The 22908-nt window shown below is 36.5% G+C and overlaps 1 protein-coding gene and 1 pseudogene across 2 annotated transcripts in view; one reads left to right on the forward strand and one right to left on the reverse strand.

Annotated features, from left to right (window-relative positions):
* EXOC2 (exocyst complex component 2) overlaps positions 1-22908 on the reverse strand; it is a 219401-nt gene that overhangs the window by 35851 nt on the left and 160642 nt on the right. The window contains 1 exon segment of the mRNA XM_079147307.1: positions 7765-7906. Within this exon segment, the coding sequence (XP_079003433.1) occupies positions 7765-7906 (142 nt within the window).
* Positions 9500-12053, forward strand: LOC306665668 (ras-related protein Rab-7a-like; annotated as a pseudogene). Its single transcript has one exon. The product of its transcript is annotated as a ras-related protein Rab-7a-like (transcript).

Consider the following 22908-nt stretch of genomic DNA (forward strand, 5'->3'; position numbering starts at 1 on the left):
TTTCTGGATTCCACCCAAGTTCATAGTCCACTCACCTAGCTACATGACTTTCTCTATAGCTTCCTCTCTTCAGCAGAATGATAAAGCCCCACCTCCATCACCTAGTCCCCACTAGGCCATCAGTACCTTTAACAACTTCCCTTAAAGCACCACTTCAGTTAGATTAGTTTTAACTTTGTTCTGTTTTGTATTTGGTCTTTAATGTCTAGGAGCTTGGAATGCCTTACCACCTGAATTCTTGGGATGTATCCCAAATCCTATTTGTTCCTCAAGATATCTATGATTACAGGCCAAGTTAAATCATCCCCAATCAGAAAGAGTAGAATCAGGAGTTTGCAATTCTCTGGAGGGCATTTGGATCAAGTAAGAGACCCTGATAACAATAAATCAGATGGTTGGCCACTGAGCATTGATATGAACTCTGCTGATGAGGAAAAATATATATTTCTTATAAGGCTATCCATTTTTTGAAAATTCTAATAACTGCTATGTGATTTTAATTCTGCCTTCTGCAGCTAAACAGAACTACTTTCTCTTCTTAAAAATGTAGATATCAGAAGATAGCTATTAAATCCATCTTTAATCCTTTTTCTAGAATACAGTTCTGACAACCATTTTCTATATGATTTGGCTTTAAGACCACATGCGATAGCTTCAGAACACAGGAATTTGCACCTTCTATCTCTGGTTACCACACTTTAGTAATTCCAACTCTCATTTCACTGGATACGTTAAAGCAGAAACATCACAGAGCACTTAGAGAGTAGACCTGCAAACAACCTACAACCTTTAGAATTCACATATTGGCTTGTATTAAGCTATGCCTTTTCCTCCCTCCAGTTGTGAAAACTTGTCCATCCAATAACTGTACCTATGTAATTTATACATGTGACTTTTCTTTATCTTTATGTTTCTTATTATGCCTTTTTCTTTTTTGTATGCTTTTATTCTCATAATTCAATTTTTCTTGTATGGCTTTAAATTTTTTCTAGTCAATGAACTCTACCAAGCCTTTACACCTAGCAATGTTAGCATACCAACTTCCTGCCCTCAATAAAAATCTCTGGATTATTCAAAACCCCTCACTTTTCCAAATAAGTTTTAGAATCACCTTATAATTTCTACCCAAAAAAAGTGCTGAGAATTTTGTTGGCAATGCACTGTTATCTACAGATAAATTTGGGAGATCTGACTTCTTAATATTGAGAGTACCAATACAAAAGTACAGCATTCATTTATTTAATGAAAATAAAATATAATTTAATGAAATTAAATTCAGCAGTAATTTTCCATTTCCAGTGAAGAAGTCAGAAATGTATTTTGGTTGACTTATTCCTTATTCTTTGTGTTTTGATGATATCGTTAAGTGGAATTATTAAAAATTTTACTTTCAATTTTTTGCTATACACTGTTGTATGTTAAATATAACTGAACTTTGCATGTTGATTCTATATCCTGAGATCCTATAAATTTACTCATTAATTACAATAATTTTGATGGTTCCTCAGAATAGTCCACATACACAATGACACTGTCTTGGAATAAAAACATTTTTACCTTTGTTATGGTTTGGATATGAGATGTCTCCTAAAAGTTCTTGTGTTAATGCTGGAGTATTCAGAGGTAAAATGATTAGATTATGAGTGCTAAAACTTAATCATTTCCATCTTAGAATGGACTAACCGGATGGTAACTGTAGGCAGGTGGGGCATGACTAGAAGTGATGTGGCACTGGGGGGGGGGGGTGTCATATAAGGGTGCATATTTCCTGAGGCCCCTTTCTCTCTCTCTCTCTCTCTCTCTGTGCTTCACAGCTGCCATGAACACAGCAGCACTCTTCTGCCATGTCCATCTGACATGATATTGTCCCTTACTTTGGGCAGAGTGAGGGAAGTAGGCTGACCATGGACTGAGACTGAACCTCTGAAATAGTGAGTCTAAAGAACTTCTCTTCCTCTAAGTGGTTCTTGTTAGGTATTTTGGTCACAATGACAAAAAGCTCACTAACACAATCTTTCCCCACCCCTGCTAATCTTACTTTTTTTTCCTGCATGATGACAATAACCAGGACCTCAAAGATAATATTGACCAGAAATAAGAGTAGACAACTCTGTCTCCTTTCTGATCCTAGTGGGAAGTATTTCATGTTTCATTACATTATATTAGTCACAGGATAAATGGTTGCATGACTTGCTGAAACATAGACTCATGAGTCTTTCACTTTCATATCAAAACAAGTGCGTGTCTATGAGGAAAACAAGTTAGTGTTACATGTACCTTTTCTTCATGAGTATGCTGCCTCCATAGATAGTTCTTTTTCTTATGTATATAAATTTTTTTTTTTTTTTTTTGGTGCTGGGGATTGAACCCAGGGCCTTGTGCTTGCAAGGCAAGCACTCTACCAACTGAGCTATCTCCCCAGCTAAATTTTTTTAAAAAATAAGAATGTGTGCTCCTCACAAATATTCCCAAAACACTAAACTCTCCCTCTCCCTATCCCTCTCCCCCTTTTCTATATACCCACATGCATAGTCATCTCTCTGTACCCATGGGGAATTGGTTTCAGAACATTGTCCTTATGGAGAATAATACCAAATCCATAGATGTTCAAGTCCTTCATGTAAAGTGGTATGATATCTGTGTAGAACCTGCAAACATTCTTCCATATACTTTAAAATCATCTCTAGATTATTTATACTACCTACTACAAGGTAAATGCTGTGTAATTAGTTGTTAGGCTATATTGTTTACAGAATAACAATAAGGAAAAAAGTCTGTTCAGGGTCAGTAAGTTGCAATGATATTTTCGAATAGTGTTTCTGATTTGTGATTGGTTGAATCCACAGATGCAGAACCTGCAGAGACAGTGGGCCAAATGTATAAGTGTATATATGATTCACACGTACATATTACAAATATAACATTATTTTCTAGGGACCCACATTTTAATAATCAATTTTCTCAGAGAGCAGTACCATACTTTGATATTGTCTAAGAGTTTAAAACTTTTTGAAAAGTCAAATAAAACTCCAATTTTTTCTTATCTCCATTCTTCTAACATCTTATTCTCCAGAAATTATAAACCAGATTTAAGCTTTTAATAATTTGAGTCATTAGATGCAGGCAATAACCTAATTATACAATGTCTTTTATAGAATATATTTAAAATATTTGCAAGATAGTTCTGAAAGGTAAAAATCTCAAAACTAAAATTGTTTTGGGTACAATAAACATATAATAAGAACTATGCATTTGCCTTTGTCTCCATATCAGATTTACATTCTCTCTCTCTGACTTACTTAAATATGCTGCCTAGCATACTGCTTTGACAATAGACATCTAATAACTCTTGCTCACTAATGAAACTGGGCATCACAAAGACTGTGATCTGACATATTATTAACGTGTGGGAAATTATTCTGCTCTGGATTATATGCACCATTTACATAAGCAGTCAACTATGATATTATTTTTAGAATGTTAAGACATATTCATGTCATGAATTATATAAAATGTCTTCCCCTTCCCATTACAATATAAATTATTGCAATTAATATAAAAGCACTTGAATTAAAAGTTCAATTTAGTACTTTACCTATATAAAATAACTAAGTTTAAATTCATTTTTAAATGCCTTTAATAAATGAATATAAATGTAAATTTATATGCCTTTTGGAGAAAAAAAATTAGCTAACACCAGTATTTAAGAGAAACTTTAAAAGAAAGATTTTTAAAATATACTAAAAAGATGTAAACTCCTATGGTATGTGAAAATGGAGCTCAATAATATCCTCAGTTTAAAATTTATAGAATTCTAATACTTGGAGCTCTTCATAATTATGGATAACAGAACAATTAAAATCTTAAGAACAGTCAGTTATGTGACTCAGAACTAGCCAGACTATCTCTACTGACATACACAAATAAAGAGGTGACAACAAATTAAATATTGAACCACCAGGTTAAAAAAAGCACATGTATGGCTTTAACAAATATTTCTTCCTGAATCATGAAATTAATCAACTGGATTTCTTTTTAATCACTACATACAGTACCAGAAACTAAATTTAATGCTAACAACAATAAGTAATCAGTTACTAACATGATTTTAAAATTCAGGATCTAGAGCTAAAAACTCTAAAGATAATATTAAAGTTGCTAATTGAAATTATTTTAGGAGAGTAATAGTCAAACCTGGCTGTTCACAAGTCTCAAGTCAACTTTAAACAAACTAAAAACCACTAGATGACTATGCAAGACTGAGGTTCAGCTGTACTCATGAAGTCAAAACTACACAAAGAACAGAACTAAATACAGTTTACAAAAGTGAAACAAACACGGACAACTGAAGTGTTTTTGGAATAAGAGAGTATATAAACTACTGACATTAGGGTGCCATGTGCTTATGAAACAGTTTCTTTCTAAATAAATTTTTAAAAATAACTAACCTGGGTTTAAAAAAAAAAGAAAAAAGCCATGCCACTTAATGTCATTTAACCAGCAGAATCTTAATTTTGTATAGAGAAGAAATTATCTATAAACTATTACATTTTTAGACTTCACATCAATGGTTGGTATTAATTTATTATTATGGTTGAAAAAGATAAGAAGATAACAGAGAATGGACTTTGGGTATCTTAAATAAATATGTTACAACAGAGGACTTGGAAATCAAATGTCATGTTATCCAACTAGATACAATGGAAATCTAAGATCCCTCTTAGCCTGGCTTTGCCACTCACACGCTCCTTTCCTCTTGTTAATGTGCAATGAAGTGCTGTCACAGGATCCACCTGGCTAGCATTCTGACCCAACAAAGCCCTTCAGGAAATGCAAAACTTCATGAGTCTCTTTCCCAAAGATACTCCTTAAAGAGGCATAGTGATGAGAAAGAAGACCTGTGTTTTACTCCAAGAGGAACTGTGCACTGCTATTGATGTTTTTTATGAGAAGTGGGAAGTCTGAAAGAGGGCCAGCCAAGAAAAGACAGACTTCATGTGTGTTAGCAGCAAACAAATCCTGTTTGTCTGTAACAATTAGAGCTTTTGATGAAGACAGATATGAACCACTGATTGTGAAGACCAAAACTTGGTCCTCAATTCCAATTTGTTGCAGTAATGGATGAAGTAGTTGTGTTGTGAGTGTTCTCTTCCCGCAGAAACATTGTAAGTAAATTAATCACCTTGGACATACACAAAATAATGTTAAGAACTGTTTTGGTGCTAACTTTTAATATCTAGTACAGGTTAATCATTGAAGGAAATATGAAGTTTAACAAAACTCATTCACACTATCACTGAACAATATATTTGAAAGAAATATGAATTTTAACAAAACTCATTTACACTATCTATGAACAATATATTACTTTTACATAGTGATACCACATAGAATTGCTGATGTGTTAGATATAATTAATTGTTGCATTTTAATTGAAATGCAGTTGCCCCAAATTCAAGTTACTTCTTCAATACAGCTGTCGTGAGAATTTACAAAAGACAAGAAAATGATCATTTACAAAGTTCATTTCAATTCACTTTAATAAGTATGAAAATCTCCTGCGCACAATTTATCAAAAAGCAAATAATCATGGTAACAAGAACACTGTATGATTTACTTTACTACTGAAGAAAAATTTTTGAAAAATCACTGCAAAACCATGTGTGAATAATCGGGAGATAAATTGAGGAGTAACCTGCACATGTAGAAAGACTGCATATTAATAAACTATCAATCTTCATTCACTCAACACACATGCACAAAACATCTTGTATGTCAGATCTGTGCTAAAACACTGGGAGCTCAGATATAAAAATGGTCCCTGAACTAAGGCTATCCAGTAAGGACTAGATAATGATAAATACTTCACATGCAGAGCACTCAGAACAGCAAACTGCTCCAGAAGCACAAGGAGAGAGGTAGGCCAACTTCACCTACGGGCATATAGAAGGGGGTCAGGCAGAATGTCTGTCAAAGCATCACCTAGGAAATTGGGGAAGGGCTAGAATAAGCAGGAAAGTGGATGAAGCTAGATGGAAGGGAATGGACACATGGCTTTCAAGCCTGCTGCCTGCAGGAGGTACATGGAGAGACAGAGGAATGGCATACTGCAAGCAAAGATGAATATAGGAAGGGCCTTGCCACTGCCAAAGAAGTATGGGGTCAGTCTGAAGAGCAACAGTCACCTGAAGAATTTAGATTAGGGGGTAGGAAAGGATCCAATTTAAATTTTAGAAGGATGAGGTTTCAAAAAGGCAGAGGTAGAGGCAGATGGATAGAGGCCTTGGGGTGAGGTGCTAAGGTTCAGGGGCAGAAGCCCACATAGCAAAGGTTCACAGGGCTTATTGTATGATGGGAAAATACTGTGAAAATTAACAAGATTCTAAATGAATCTGAATTGGACTTTAAAAAGAAATAGTTTGAATATGAACTGTAATCCACTTTGGGCACACAAAGCATGAACATAGAAAAGTAATGGAGTTTAAGGGAAAAAGATCAATTACAGGCAGATGAAGGAATAAGGCCTAATAGGACTACTATGACCATGAATTCAGAAAATAAATTAACTCTGGTCACATAAAATATTATTCATGATTGTTTCTGGTATCAGTACATGTGAACACATTTTATCACCATCTAATGAAAAAGCATTACACAATAAAAAACAAAAGTACAGTGATCAATTAAAAGAACAAAGAGTAAGTCAAACTTGTTAATAATTCCCTAGTACATCTACGTATGTATATCCAAAAAGAATTCATGTCTAGTACAAGCATGACATTTCTATATAAGACCACTTCTATAAAAAAAGGTTAATAGGTAGCTTGGTTTTATGTATCCCACATTATTTTGTAAAAGGAAACAACTATTTGATCAGTCAAAAAGTTTATTTGATTCAAAGAGCAATATTTTTAAGATACATATAAAGTGATCTAAGCAACTTTCTTTTTTAAAAAAAAATTTTTAGTTGTAAATGGACACAATGCCTTTATTTTATTTATTCATTTTTATGTGGTGCTGAGGATCGAACCCAGTGCCTTGTATGTTAGGCAAGTGCTGTACCACTGAGCTACAGCTCCAGTCTAATTTAAGCAACTTTTAAATAATATCACAAAAACAATACTGTGTCAATCACTCTTATGTAGCTCAATTTTCTTTGCTGAGTTACTAGAATAATCTTAGTCCTACACATTTTCCTTCTATCCTTCACCTTTTCAGCATCAATAATGAGGTCTTAAACAGAACTGACCAGTTTTCTTAAATAATTTTTTTGATGATGGTCCCAAGGTCACTGCATGAAACTGTCACTCATAGTCACTCTATCATATCTATGCAAAAAAGTATCATAGAGAGCAAGTATGTATTATTAGAATGATCAATGATTATAAGGTATAATTAATTATTCTCAAGAATTACAGAATAACCAAGCCATTGAGTATTAATAATGAAAAAATGTAGACTGGAGTGTAGTTCACTGGTAAAACACTTGCCTAGCATGTATGAGTCCCTGAGCTCAATCCCAGCACTGCAAAAAAAAAAAAAAAAAAAAAAGTGTGCTACATTCCAAACTATCAAAAAAAAAAAAATGGGTTTGAGCTAGTAACTTAAAATAAAACTCATCTCCCATCCTCAGAATGAGAAAAATATGAATAAAGAGAAAAGCATTCTAAGCATATATTACTTGACAAAAGCATATCCATATCTATTATCAGTCGAAACACACTCTATTACTTTTAGGGAACTCCAGTTACTGTGTTCACTTACCTGTAGGAGGCAGGCAGTCTTTCCAGTCAAAATAGCCTGCGTAAATTCCAGGTTCCAAGGAGCCAACTATGGGATCTGCTTTCAGCTCTATGTAATTTTCAAAGAGTCTTTGGTCTAGTTCTTTCAATGAGGCCATGCTAACCTAGAAACAAAATTAAAAAATACAAAGAATAATGCATGCTGGTAAGAACATGGACCACTAGAACACTTGCTTGAGTGTTTTACAGTGGCTGAGTATAAAGTAAGACACCCACTCTGGAAAACTATCCAGTTTCTATTACCTTGTTCCATCACTAGCAATTACACTTCAAAGCATAAGTCCAAGAAAAAGTTCATGAGAAGACTTTTTGTAATGATATTCATTCACAGCAACATTATTCATAAAAGCCCAAAACTGGAAATAACCCTATATCTATGAGAAAGACCAAACAAAATGTAGTTATCAATACTCAACAACAGCAACAACAACAAAATCACTGATAGATACATAATTTGAATGACTCTCAAGATGGTATTAAGTTGAAGTAAAAAGATATACAGATACACATGAAGTTCCAAAAAGACAAAGCCACTCTGCTGACAGAAGTTAGAAAAGTCAAAAGAATAGTGCCTGGGACACAAATCCAAGATAGCGAACTAGAGGTAGGCTGTGTTCCTTGTTACTCCTTAACTGGGGATTCAAGCAGAGGAAAATCTTTCTCTGTGAGGCAGTCTTTGCTGCTCTTGGATCCCCTGCTATTTACCCCATTTGTCTACCATGATCACGGCTGTCTGCCAGCATATCGCCTACTTTTTGAGTGTGGACCGTTCACTGACTGCCACCTATCATCTGCCATTTGCCCATTTGCCTGCCTCTTGCCTGGCCATCGCCTGCCTTTCACCTAACCATCAACCACTGCCCAAGGTCTACGTGCTGATCGTCCATTGTTAGCCTGAAGTCCACCTCTAGATCACCAGTGGGTCACCCGCTGCCCACTGTTGCCTGGAAGTCAATTTGTCACAGTAGCCACAGGTTTGGTTACATGTGACTGCTGCCATTTTGAGACAACAGCCAGGACCTGCAGGACCCCCAGCCCAACCAACCGCACCCCAACTTCAGGACTGACAGCCCGCCTGACCACGCCCCACCTTCAGGACCCCGGCCCACCCATGCCCCTCACAGACTCAGCTCCTGCACTTGGTCAATGCCCACGCTACAAATCCCCAGTTACAACACTTTGAAAGTCATCGCAGCCATCTTGGATTATCCCAGAAACTCCCAACCTGACACTCCTGCTGGAGATTGGAAGCTCATTGTCAGGTACCTTTCGTGCATTGTCTATACTGGGTGCTGCTATTATTGATCTCCCTCTTAAAGAAGAGGTTTTAGAAACTTGCAGGGTCACTATAAGCCTATAAGGGGGAAACTGCAATACCCGAGATCCACACTGCTACACAGGAAGATACATGAACAACAGGAAAAACAAGGGAAGAAAGTGTCCCAAACAAACCTAGATGCTATATTAATAGAATCCAATGACAGTACGGTAAAAGAAATGACAGGAAAGGAGTTCAGAATGTACATAATTAAAATGATCCATGAAGCAAAGAATGAGATAAGAGAGCAAATGCAGGCAATGAATGACTGCTCCAATAAATAGTAAAAAAAAAAAAAAGCAAATGCAGGAAGCAAAAGATCATTTCAATAAAGAGATAGAGATTCTGAAAAAAAACAAAAACAAATACAAAGGCGGTGGCGGTGGCAGTTGTGGGGGCCGAGCCAGAGTCTTGGCCATAAAGCCAGAGGCAGTGGCAGCAGCGGCATTGAAGGCTGAGAGAGAGCACCCAGGAGTCCCCTGCCCTCTGTTGCGTCTCCTCCTCAACAGGAGCCCTCACAATGCACCCAGCCCAGAGCCCCTAGTGCAGCGGCCACATATGAAGGATGACCTCTAGGAAGAAAGTGTTGCTGAAGGTAAACATCCTGTGAGATTCAGACGTTGGTAAGACATCACTCATGAACCAGTATGTGAACAAGAAATTCAGTAATCAGTACAAAGCCACAATAGGAGCAGACTTCCTGACCAAGGAAGTGATGGTGGATGACAGACTAGTTACCATGCAGATCTGGGACACCGCCAGTCAGCTATGCAGATCTGGGACACCACCAGTCAGGAGCAGTTCCAGTCCCTCTGCATGGCCTTCTATAGAGGCACAGGATGCTGCATCCCAGTCTTCAAAGTAACCGCCCCCAACACCTTCAAAACCCTGGACAGTTGGAGAGATAAGTTCCTCTTCCAGGCCAGTCCCTGGGATCCTGAAAACTTCCCCTTCGTCATGTTGGGGAACAAGATTGACCTTGAAAACTGACAAGTGGCCACAAAGAGGGCACAGGCCTGGCGCTAGAGCAAAAACAACATTCCCTACTTCGAGACCAGTGCCAAGGAGGCCATCAACGTGGAGCAGGCCTTCTAGATGATCACTCAGAATACGCTTAAACAGGAAATGGAGGTGGAGCTATACAACGAATTCCCAGAACCCATCAAACTGGACAAGAACGACCCAGCCAAGGCCTCGGCCAAGAGCTGCAGCTGCTGAGGGGTGGTGGGCGCAGAGCACAGAGTCCTCCACCCCCAGGATCATATCCAGGCCTTTCACATAGTGCCCCCTCCTCCAGACAGAACAGCAAGAGAACAGCTGCCACTGAATCACCCACACTCACGGAGGGCGCACACACACACACACACACAAACACACACACACACACCCTCATGTGGCACCAGGACAGGACAGCTGAGCCAGCACTCTGTCCTGTAGTCAGCCTTGGAAGCTTCTTCTTTTTGACTACTGGAGAGAGAGAACTGTTCACAGTCAATTTGTGTCTAATTAGTTATCTGATTTTTTTAAAGGTCTTGTGGTCCCCCCAATGAGAAGTCTCCCCTTGGGAAGGCTGGTGCCCACGCTTCATGATAGGCTCCCGGCCAGCCTGGTCAAGCTGTGTTTTGTATGTATCTGTTAATGCTCGTTACTTTTAACTAATCAGATCTTTTTATGGCATCTTTTATTATGTAATGCTTCTTGGAAAAAAATCCTTTAGTACATATTAATATATGCAATCAATTAAAACAAATGTATAAATTAGTGTAACAAATTCTTGGATTATGTGTTGAAGTCATGGAAGGCAAGTGTGGCAGGTCAGACCCTCTCTGGATCACAGAGTGTTAGCATCTCAGAAACTGGAGATGCAGCTAGCGGCAGTATTCTGTACAGTAGACACGAGAAAGATGGACGCCTTCTCTCAAAGACTCAAGTCAAAAAAAGGAGATTTTCATCTCTCCAGTGGGAAAACTTGTCTAGATCCCTTCTGTATCTAAATTTTTTTCCAAAAGAGTTAATTTGCATAATACCGTGTGCAATAAATGGCTGTTATTTCATATTAAAAAAAATCCTTGAAATGAAGGAAATAATAAACCAAATTAAAAACTCCATAGAAAGCATAACCAACAGATTAGATCGCATGGAAGACAGAACCTCTGGCGATGAAGACAAAATATTTAATCTTGAAAACAAGATGACCAAACAGAAAAGATGGTAAGAAATCATAACAGAACCTCCAAGAATTATGGGATATAATGAAAAGACCAAATTTAAACATTACTAGGATTGAAGAAGGCACAGAGATACAAACCAAAGAAATGAACAACCTATTCAATGAAATAATATCAGAAAATTTCTCAAATCAGAAGAATGAAGTGGAAAATCAAATACAACAGGTCCACAGGACAACAAATGTACAAAATTACAAGAGATCCATACCAAGGTACATTATAATGAAAATGCCTAACATCCAAAATAAACATAGAATTTTAAAGACTGTGAGAGACCAGCATCAGATTACATATAGGGGGAAACCAATATGGATTATCAACAGATTTCTCAGCTCAGATTCTAAAAGCTAGAAGGATCTGGAACAACATATTTCAAGCTCTGAAAGAACATGGTTGCCAACCAAGAATCTTATACCCAGCAAAACTAACCTTCAGATATGACAACAAAATAAAAGCCCTCCATGATACACAAAAGTTAAAAGATTTACAAATAGAAAGCCTGCACTACAGAGCTTTGTCAGCAAAATATTCCATGATGAAGAAATGAAAAACAACAATGTAAGACAGCAAAGGGAGGAACTACCATAAAGGTAAGGCCAAGCAAAGGAGAAAACAAGACAAGTTAAAAACCAAAAATAAGCCAAAATGACTGGGAATACAAATCATATCTCAATAATAACCCTGAAAGTTAATGGCCTAAACTCACCAATCAAGACATAGACTGGCAGATTGGATTAAAAAGAAAGGCCCAACAATATGCTGCCCTCAAAAGATTCATCAAAAGTTGAGCAATACTGTTTACCCCTCTCATCCCACATAACTGAGGCATACTGGCTACTAGGGCTTACTCCCAACAGGGCAAGGACATATTTCCTCAGGTACTGTGAAGATAGAGAATGAAGGGAATGCACCTAGGGCTCAAGGTGCAGAAGCCATGGAGCAGAGCTTGTTCCAGGCTTGCCCTACTGTGCCAGCTGCTGTGAGGGCGATAGCCCATATGCCTGGTGCCCATCTGGCCTACAGAGAAGATGCTATCAGGCAGAGCTAGCGTCTAGCTTTTATTGGACACCTACAGACTAAAGGTGAAAGGATGGGGAAAAATATACCATGCACATAAACTCAGTGAAAAAGCGGGGGTTTCCATCCTCATAACAGAAAAAGCAGACTTCAAGCCAAAGTTAGTCAGAAGGGATGAAGAAGGACATTTCATACTGCTTAAGGGAAGCATAAATCAACAAGATATAACAATTGTTAATATTTATGCCCCAAACAATGGTGCATCCATGTATGTCAAACAAATCCTTCTCAATTCCAGGAACCCAAATAGACCACAACACAGTATTATGTGACTTCAACACACCACTCTCACCACAGGATAGATCTTCCAAACAAAAATGAACAAAGAAACCACAGAAGTCAATAACATAATCAATAACTTAGACTTAACAGACCTATATAGAATATTCCATCCATTAACAAGTATCACTTGGTATCACTACATGGTTTCTTCTCTAAAATAGACTACATGTTATGCCACAAAGCTACTCAAAGCAAATACAAAAAAAAAAAAGAGAGAGAGAGATACTATCTTGTATCGTATCATATCATAATGGAATAAAATTAGAAGTCAATGATAAAATAAAAAACAGAAACTACTCCAACAACTGGAGACTAAATAATAAGCTATTAAATGATGCATGGATAGTAGAAGACATCAGGGAGGAGATAAAAAAATTCTTAGAGGTAAATGAGAACAACCATACAACAAATCAAAATCTCGGGGACACTATGAAAGCAGTACTAAGAGGAAAATTCATTGCATGGAATGCATTCAATAAAAGAAGACAAGGTCAACAACTAAAAGACCTAACATTACATCTCAAAGCCCTAGAAAAAGAAGAACAGAACAATACCAAAAGTAGTAGAAGACAGGAAACAATTAAAATCAGAGCTGAAATCAATGAAATTGAAACAAAAGAAACAATTCAAAAAATTGACAAAACAAAAGTTGGTTCTTGGGAAAAATAAAATTAATAAATCTTAGCCATACTAATGAAGGAAAGGAGAGAGGAAAAATTCAAATTACTAAAATTTGTGATGAAAAAGGAAACAACAGACACCATTGAAACACATAACATAATTAGAAGCTACTTTGAAAATCTACACTCCAACAAAACAGAAAATCTTGAAGACATCAATAGCTTTCTAGAGACATATAATCCCCCAAATGAATCAAGAGGACATACACATTTAAACATATCAATTTCAAGCAATGAAATAGAAGAAGCCATCAACAGCCTACCAACCAAGAAAAGTCTGGGACCAGATGGCTTCTCAGTGAGTTCTATAAATTCCATGAAATAGAAAAGGAGGGAACCCTCCCAAACTCATTCTATGAAGCTAGTATCATTCTGATACCAAAACTACACAAAGACACATCAAGGAAAGAAAACTGCAGACTAATATCCCTAATGAACATATTAAAATTAACAAAATTTTAGCAAACTACATACAAAAACATCTTTAAAAGATAGTGTACCATGATCAAGTGGGTTTCAACCCAGGGATGCAAGGTTGGTTCAACATCTGGAAATCAATAAATGTAATTCACCACATAAACAGATTTAAAGTTAAGAATAATATGATTATTTCAATATATGCAGAAAAAGCGTTGATAAAATACAGCACTCCTTCTTGCTCAAAACACTAGGAAAGAAAAGGGATAATAGGAACATACGTCGACATTGTAAAGACTATCTATGCTAAGCCCATGACCAACATCATTATAAATGGAGAAAAACTAAAAGCATTCCCTCTAAAAACTGGAACAAGACAGGGATGCCCTCTTTTATCACTTCTATTCAACATCATCCTTGAAACTCTAGTCAGAGTAATAAGACAGAGCAAAGAAATAAAGGTATAAAAATTAGAAAAGAAAAACTCAAACCATTACTATTTGTCAATGGCATGATTCTATATTTAGAGGATCCAAAAAATCGCACCAGAAAACTTCTAGAACTAATAAATGAATTCAGCAAAGTAGCAGAATATGAAATCAACACTCATAAATGTAATGTATTTGTATTTGTAAGTGATGAATCAACTGAAAGAGAAATTAGGAAAATTACCCCATTCACATAGCCTCAAAAAAAAATAAAATAAAATACTTGGAAATCAATCTAACAAAAGAGGTGAAAGACCTCTACAATGAAAACTACAGAACACTAAAGAAAGAAATTAAAGAAAACCTTAGAAGATGGAAAGATCTCCCATGTTCTTGGATAGGCAGAATTAATGTGGTCAAAAGGACCATACTTCCAAAGGCACTATGCAGATTTAACACAATTCCAATTAAAATCCCAATGACATTCCTCACAGAAATAGAGCAAGCAATCATGAAATTCATCTGGAAGAATAAAAGACCCAGAATAGCCAAAGCAATCCTGGGCATGAAAAGTGATACAGGAGGTACAACAATACCAGACCTTAAACACTACTATAGAGCAATAGTAACAAAAACGGCATGTTATTGGCACCACAGGAGACAGGTAGATCAATGGTACAGAATAGAAAACACAGACAAACCCACATAAATATAGTTGTCTTATACTAGACAAAGATGCCAAAAACATACAATGGAGAAAAGAGCCTTTTCAACAAGTGGTGCTGGGAAAACTGGAAATCCATATGCAGTAAAATGAAATTAACCTCCTATCTCTCACCCTGTATGAAACTCAACTCAAAATGGATCAAGGACCTCAGAATTAGACCTGAGACCCTTCACCAAACAGAAGAAAAAGTAGACCTGAATCTTTACCATGTCAGTTTAGGACAAGACTTCCTTAAGAAGACTCCCAGAGTATAAGAAATAAAAGCAGAAATCAATAAATGCAATAGATTCAAACTAAAAAAGCTTCTTTTCAGCAAAGGAAATAACTAATAATATGAAAAGAGAGCCTATACAGTGAGAGAAAAATGTTCACCACACACACTTTAGATAGATCACTAATCTCCAAAATTTATAAAGAACTTAAAAAATTTTATACCAAAAATACAAAGAACCCAATCAATAAATGGGCTAAGGAACTGGGCAGATACTTCACAGAAGAAGATATGCAGATAATCAACAAATATATGAAAAATTGCTCGCCATCTCTAGTAATTAGAGAAATACAAATCAAAACCACCCTAAGATTTCATCTAACTCCAATCAGAATGGTGATTATCAAGAATACAAGCAATAATAAATGTTGGCGTGGATGTGGCGGGGAAGGCACACTCATATATTGCTGGTAGAGTTACAAATTGGTGCAGATAATTTGCAGTATGGAGATTTCTCGGAAAACCTGAAATGGACCCATCATTTGACCCAGCTATCCCACTCCTCGGTATATACCCAAAGGACTTAAAATCAGCATACTACAGTAGAGCAGCCACATCAATGTTTACAGTTGCTCAATTTACAATAGCCATATTGTGGAACCAACCTAGATGCCCTTCAATTGATGAATGGATAAAGAAACTGTGGTATATATACACAACAGAATACTACTCAGCCATGAAGAAGAATAAAATTATGGCATTTGCTAGTAAATGGATGGAGTTGGAGAATATCATGCTAAGTGAAATAAGCCAATCCCAAAAAATCAAAGGCCATATGTTTTCTCTGGTAAGTGGATAATGATACATAACGGGAGTGGGGGCAGGGCAGGAAGAGAAGAATGGAGGAACTGTGGGTTGTGTAGAGGGAATCAGGCGGGAGGGGATGGGGGAAGGAAAGATAGTGGACTGAGACAGACATTATTACCCTATATACATGTAAACACAAAAGGTGTGAATCACATTGTGTTCAACCATAGAAATGAAAGTTGTGCCCCATTTCTGTACAATGAATCAAAATGCAGTCTGTAAATAGGAAAAAAAAAAAAAAAAGTCAATTTAAAGAAAAAAAAAAAAGAAGAATGCCTGGAAGGGAACCCAAGAGAATGTTTTATATCTTCATGTAGGTGGTACATATCAGGATGTGAACATGTGTAAAAAGTCATCAATTCATACCCTTAAAATTTGTCATTTTACTGTGTGCAAATTATTCTTCAATTTCAAGAGAGAAAAATAAAGGTTGAAAATAAATGGACAAGCAAATAGATATAAGGCTAATGCAACAAAGAGTAGAGTGGCAGTATAATGTGTGAACTACTCACCTAAGTTGTGAGAATTTTAAACAGATAAGTCATGAAACTTGCACAGCACAATGGAAGTACTAATAAACACTACCAGCTATTACTATTCTCACAACTGTCCCCTTTCCATTAATACCCCATTCATGCTGGCTGCTGAACATAGATGTCAACTTGATTCTGGCTCAATAGGCAAGAATGAGCTTCATCCACCATCAGATCAATGCCTGCGTGTGGAATAAAAGTTAAAAAAAACCATCCCATGACTAAGGAAAGCAGAGTCTAATAGGGAAGAAGGAAAGGACAATATTTATAAAGGAATATACTGTGGGACAGAGAGGAAGTGTTCAAGGGCCACTGGTGCGGGAGTTGAGAAAGGCTACACAGAGAAGTAGAGGCCAGAGGGTAGTGTCCTGATGGACCATGTGTCTCTAATTAAAAAGAGGATGTCTTCTTTAAAAAGTGATAATTTAATATGTGTGTGTTATAAATAGACTCACTAATTTCCTATATCCTAGAACTGGGACCATCTTTTACAGTACTTTAAAACTACTGGTAACAACTTACTGAGGTAAAGCTCATGTTAAGAGGATGCATTTCTGATTCAGGGCAAATTATTATGTCTGATAAAATACTGTTCTCTTTCTTAGCAGCAATACACATATGGAGCAATATACTTATCTCATGCAACCTGGCCCATGTCCCAGACAAGGGTCATGAATGGGTAGCACTGGAAAAGAGACATCTGAGTAGAGGTCACATTTAAAAAAATTTTTTTAGAAGGTGTCTTTAATCAAAATGATTAAAAGGGTAAAATTACTTTCTTGGTATTTTTAATGTTTCAACTTAAATGCTCAAATTTGGTTAAAATGTTTCTTTTTTTAATCTGTTTTTAGTAAAAAAAATTTTAATTTTAAAGAAGATAGAAAAATTGCATTAAATTTGGCTAAATGTTTAGAAATAAGCCCATTAAACTTCCATCAGCACACCTTGCTCAGTGCATGTGGATAACTTGGTTCAGTCACATTAATGGTTTATTTTTAGAACTTTACAAATGAACATTAAAGGACAGATGGTAAACTCACATCTTTTTATATTATTAAGACACAACTCTGGACAAAAGCCAAGTAAATAATTAACTTTTAACAATAAACTCAATTCTTAGTAAGAGGTGGCATTATTAACAGAAAAAAAAAAAATATGTAGATGACAGGATATAGGCCAGAAGATGTTCCTAGGACTTGCAAGGGAGGGTCATTCTTTCCCACTTCTCAGCCTCCTGTTGGGTCCTACTTTTATTTAGTAGAAAAACAAAGGACATTAGTAGAAAAAAATATTTCTAGGCACACAGCATTTGCTGTCTGGGTTCCAAATGGCATGAAGATCCCTGAAGATTCATCATGGGGGAACTTTGTAGGTAAGGTTTCCTTGAAAGATGATTTGGATACTTTGATCACATGAATTTAATATTCAATGAATCAACAATCTGCATTTTCATATTTTCTTTTCTTTTTTTGGGGGGGGGGCATGTTTTTTCATGAGAATAATTTCATTCTTTAAAATATATGGGGCCAGAGCAGAAAAAACTCTGATTTGGAATGAGAAAACTTAATTTTGAGTCCTGGTTGTTCTGTTACTTTCAGGACAAGTCCTTGGCCTCTCTGAATATCATTCCCTATGAAGAATATGGGGCTAAAAATACCATCCCTTATTTATTTGCTTATTTATTTATTTATTTACTTTTCAAGATTATTGGTATACATAGGAAAGCATTCCAGTTTCAAATGTTAAAATCCTAAAAACATGGTTATTTGTATATTATTCCTACAATTAATTCAATTCTACTTTTGAATGTGAGAAGCAAAATGAAGGGGATTTAAAAACTGACTTTTTTCAGTTTTCTACTGGCTGAATGAAATACCAATAAGAAACTAGAAAGGAGGCTGGGGTATAGCTCAGTGGTAGAATGCCTGCCTAGTATGCTTGAAGGTCCTGAGTTCAATCCCTAGTGTTACAATTAGGATGTGAAGTGTCTCCAAAAGTTCAAGTGTGAGATAATCCAAGAAGGTTTGGAGGAGAAATGATTAGATTATGAAAGCCTTAACCCGATTAGTGAATTAATCCCCTGATGGTATTAACTGAGTGACACCTGAACATGGGTAGGGTGTGGGTGTAAGAGGTGGGTCACTGGGGGTGTACCTTTGGGGTTTATATTTGGTGAGCTGAACTCAGTGTCTCTCTGTGACCTGATCATCATCATGTGAGCTGCTTCCCTCTGCGACACTCTTCTGCTGTAATGTTTTGTCCCACCTCAAGCCCCAAGGAATGGAGCCAGCTATCTCCAGGAGAAAGACCTCTGAAACCATGAGTCCCCCCAAATAAACTTTTCCTCCTCTAAAATTGTTCTTGTCAGGTCTTTTAGTCACAGCAGCAAAAAAGCTGACTAAAACACAGCATTTGAAAAAGAAAGAGAGAAAAAAAAAAAAAAAAGAGAGAGGAGAAGAGAAGAGAATAAGAGGAGAAAGAAGGCAGGAGGAAATAAAACTGGAAGAAACTCTGGCCAACTACCAAATCACACCAGGAGGAGGTTTGAGAGAAAGTCGAATGTTCAGTGACACAACATGAAAAGACCTCTAACAAACCATTATCGCTAAGAGCAGAAACAGAGAATGTACCCTGTGATTTTTCTAAGACACGGCTAGAGTCATCTGTCATTTGGACAGAGAATCATCTGGAAAATGATGGCAGTTGGCAACATTTTTCCTTGAATACAAGCAATGATTTACTTGGTAGGCATCATGAAAATGAGTTCAACACATAACAAACAGAATCAGGAGAAATGCTATAATATAATCTTGTGCACTATTTGTTTCAACCACAACTGAGTAATTTTAAATATTTGAGATGATTAATTAGTTAAAAATTCAAAATTCAAATTCTGAGGGAAAATAAAGCCTATCATTTATTCTATGATACACTCCAAGATCCTTCCTACTGTCCTGTTTTTCAAATGATCTGGACAAAGACTAGGAAGGATATTTTTTAAAAAGCCCTTTTTTAGTCAATTTCTTTCTACTTATTAATGATATAAACTGAAGCACCAGAAAGTTTCTACTAATTACTTCACAAAAACCTGGAGAAAAATTAATCTTATTGCTTCTCTTATCATTTCATATATTTTAAAATGACAAAGAAAATTTCTCTAATAAATATATTCATGTAACTAATGTATAAAAACAGAGTGACCACATTCTACAAATAATAATTTTTTATTGTAAGACAGCATATTGCAATTCTTTACACAAAAATTTCTGGAAATAAACTAGACACTTGGCCCTAAAGCCTCAAGTCACAACATTTCTCATCAGGATGATTAATCTTTACGAAAAGGCAGGAAAACAAGACAGAGCCGCCTACTCTGACATTTTCATTCTTTGAAGAAAAAAAAAAATCCCAATCTAGCTCATGAACTGGAACTATCATTTATAAAAAGTATGTAATCAACCAAGAGTAAACTTTGATTATATGATTAACAAGATCATTATCTTTCTTATTCTTTGCATTGAGAAAAGTATACTGACATTATAAAGTGGTTCTAGCATCATTTTACCTAGAAATCTGATAAACATTTGCCCAGGAACCAGTCAAACTTTAATAACAATGTTATTTCATTTTTTTTTTCCTTTATGCTTACTTGAAAAAATATAAACAAGAGATAACAATACAGATTTTTTTTAAAAACCCACTCAAATGATTTGTATAAGACTTATTTTTGCCCACTCTTTCTAAATCCAATGATCAGAGAGTGGGGAAAATGTATCTTTCAGCTAAGATGTTAAGTGTCCTGCAACTGCTATTGAGCTGGGCACACACAAGTGTGTGCACACATGCTTAAGAAGTACGGCAAAAGTATCACTGTGGTTACATGGAAAGGAAGAGAGGTGTGGATCAGCAGGAAGAGGTTTATCTGCAGGCTCCGAGAGTCTGCTGTTGGTTGTATCTAAAAGCTCTACCCTAAAAGGACTCAAATCTGACATGATTCTTATAGATTTAGTTTGATGCCTTTCTCTCCTTACTTACTTTCCTCACTTTTGAAGAGTTTAGGTGGGGAGTGAACCATCTCGAACCTTGCAGGCTTGGCTCTACAGAAAGCATCTGGCATTTAAAATAAGGAGTTCACGAGGAGGTATGAGAAGGAAGGAAATCATTCAAAGATAGTATGAGAGAGTGCAAGGAAGAGGCTGTGGGAAAGGCAAGGAGAAGGAATAAGACAGGGAAGCCAAAGAAACGAAGGAGAAGAAAACAGCTTGTGAACAAAGTTCAGAAAACAATCAATTTGTTCACTTAACCTTAACTGATTTACCTGTGTTATTTTTTCTATTCCCTGGAAGTTGTGTTTTTCAAAATGTTCTGCTATATTTAAGAAAGTACGACGTTCTAGATGGCAGCAATTACTCAGGACAATCAAAAGTCGCTGTTCCTAGAAGCAAAACAAATTTTTAGAAATACATTTATAGTAACACTTGGCAAGTATAACAGATAAACCTTATCACTTTCTGAAGTTTAATTATAATCTCTTGCTTTTTAACCTCTATATTTTCTTGACTGTTTCTTTCCTAACAATAACATAGGAAGAAACATCTTATAGTTCTACAATTCCACTAATTGCTTAAGATCACATAATACACTGAAGAGTCAAATGGGCTACAGGTGTGCTCAGGTGTAGGCATTTCCCTAGTGTGGGCAAGGGCCCTAAGTTCAAACCACACCACTGCCTTAAAAATAAAAAAAATAATAATAATAAAAAAGAAGAATAAAATAATGTTTATTTTACCAATTTCATGTACACAAAATGTTATACAAATGGATATCTTAAATAACTATTAGAAGAATATAAACTTTTATAGCTTGAAAGAGATTAATGCTGACATATTATCTGTTTGATGGGCTCCTTCAAAATCCTCATGGACTGAGGGTCACTAAGGCCAAAGGATTCTTCCACAGGAAGTGGTCAGGTCAGTCAAGGGAAAGGAGTAGAGCTCCATTTGCTGGTACATTCTCCAGGGTCCTGTCTCACTTAAATAATTTCTTATAAAAATGATCAGACCCCAATGCTTACAAATGCAATATCCTACAGTTCAGAAGAATTATGTATATAAATTCTGGGAATGGCCCTTGTGGCTGCTACTGTGGTCACTGAGGCTTGGGGGTCCTGTACTCCAGCTGGTGTGAGGGCATTCTCTGGAACAGCTGTGACTCATCTATGACCTTCATTCAAGATCCTTGACTAAAACTAAGGCAAAAGTACCTTCTAGGAAAAGTTCTCAACCATACTTGGCTTATTCTTTCTGTACAGAATCAGAGTAACTTGCAATAATGTAGTTCGACATAGAAAAGGTAGATATGAACAGGTTCCTGTTCTTTGAGGTACATGGACCAAAGATGTACTACACTCTTTGAACTCAATTGCCAAGCAAACCTTGCATTTCCTATAATTTCAGTTCAATCAAGTGTCCACAGACCTTCTAATTTTTTTAGGGGGGCGTGCGATAAGTACCAGGTATTGAACCTAAGGGTGCTTAACCACTGAGCCACATCTCCAGCTCTTTTTTTAAATTTTTAAAATTTTTATTTGACACAGGGTCTCACTAAGTTGCTTACGACCTCGCTAAGTTGCTGAGGCTGGCTGTGAACTTTTGATCCTCCTGCCTCAGCCTACCAAGTCTCTCCTGGGATTACAGGCACTGCACCCAACATATTCTATGTTTCATTATTTAAAATGTTCTCATCTTTATTTCTGGCAGAATATAGCCTACTCACTGCCCTTTTGGTCCATTAACAAATAGAAATAAAAGGCCAAATAATTTTAAAAAGTAACTTCAAACAAATGAAAAAAGTTGCTAATGGCTCTGAGTCAACTTGTGGATAGGAAGTGGAACATATTACAAGGTTAACAGGGTGATATTATGTATAAAACTTTTTCCATATTTAGTGAATAAATGGCAGAAAAGACACCAGAAAGAAACAATGGGTGAGTGCTGGAACTGCACAGATGAAGCCAGGAATGGCAAGACCATCTCTCCCTCTTGTTCCCAAACCTGGTTCTGCCATTACGCAGTTCTTTTAAAGCACATGGGCAATAAGTGAACAGGACTGGTATCCCCAATATTATTTTCATGTTTGGTCTTTATCTCATTCTATAAATGTACAGTCTCCTAGAACCCCCACTTTTTTACATCCTGGTTGAATGCTTTGACCTGTCTGTGACCCAGTCGGCTGCAGGTCTTACTCTGCAGGTTTAAACCTGAGCTGGGCTTTTTGTCTGGCACTGAGGAAGTTGTTTGGGCTGTTGCTGAAAGGTATGCACAGATGAACTGTGCCAC

This window comes from Sciurus vulgaris, assembly GCF_902686455.1.
Source record: "Sciurus vulgaris genome assembly, chromosome: 7".
In the NCBI taxonomy this organism is placed as follows: domain Eukaryota; kingdom Metazoa; phylum Chordata; class Mammalia; order Rodentia; family Sciuridae; genus Sciurus; species Sciurus vulgaris.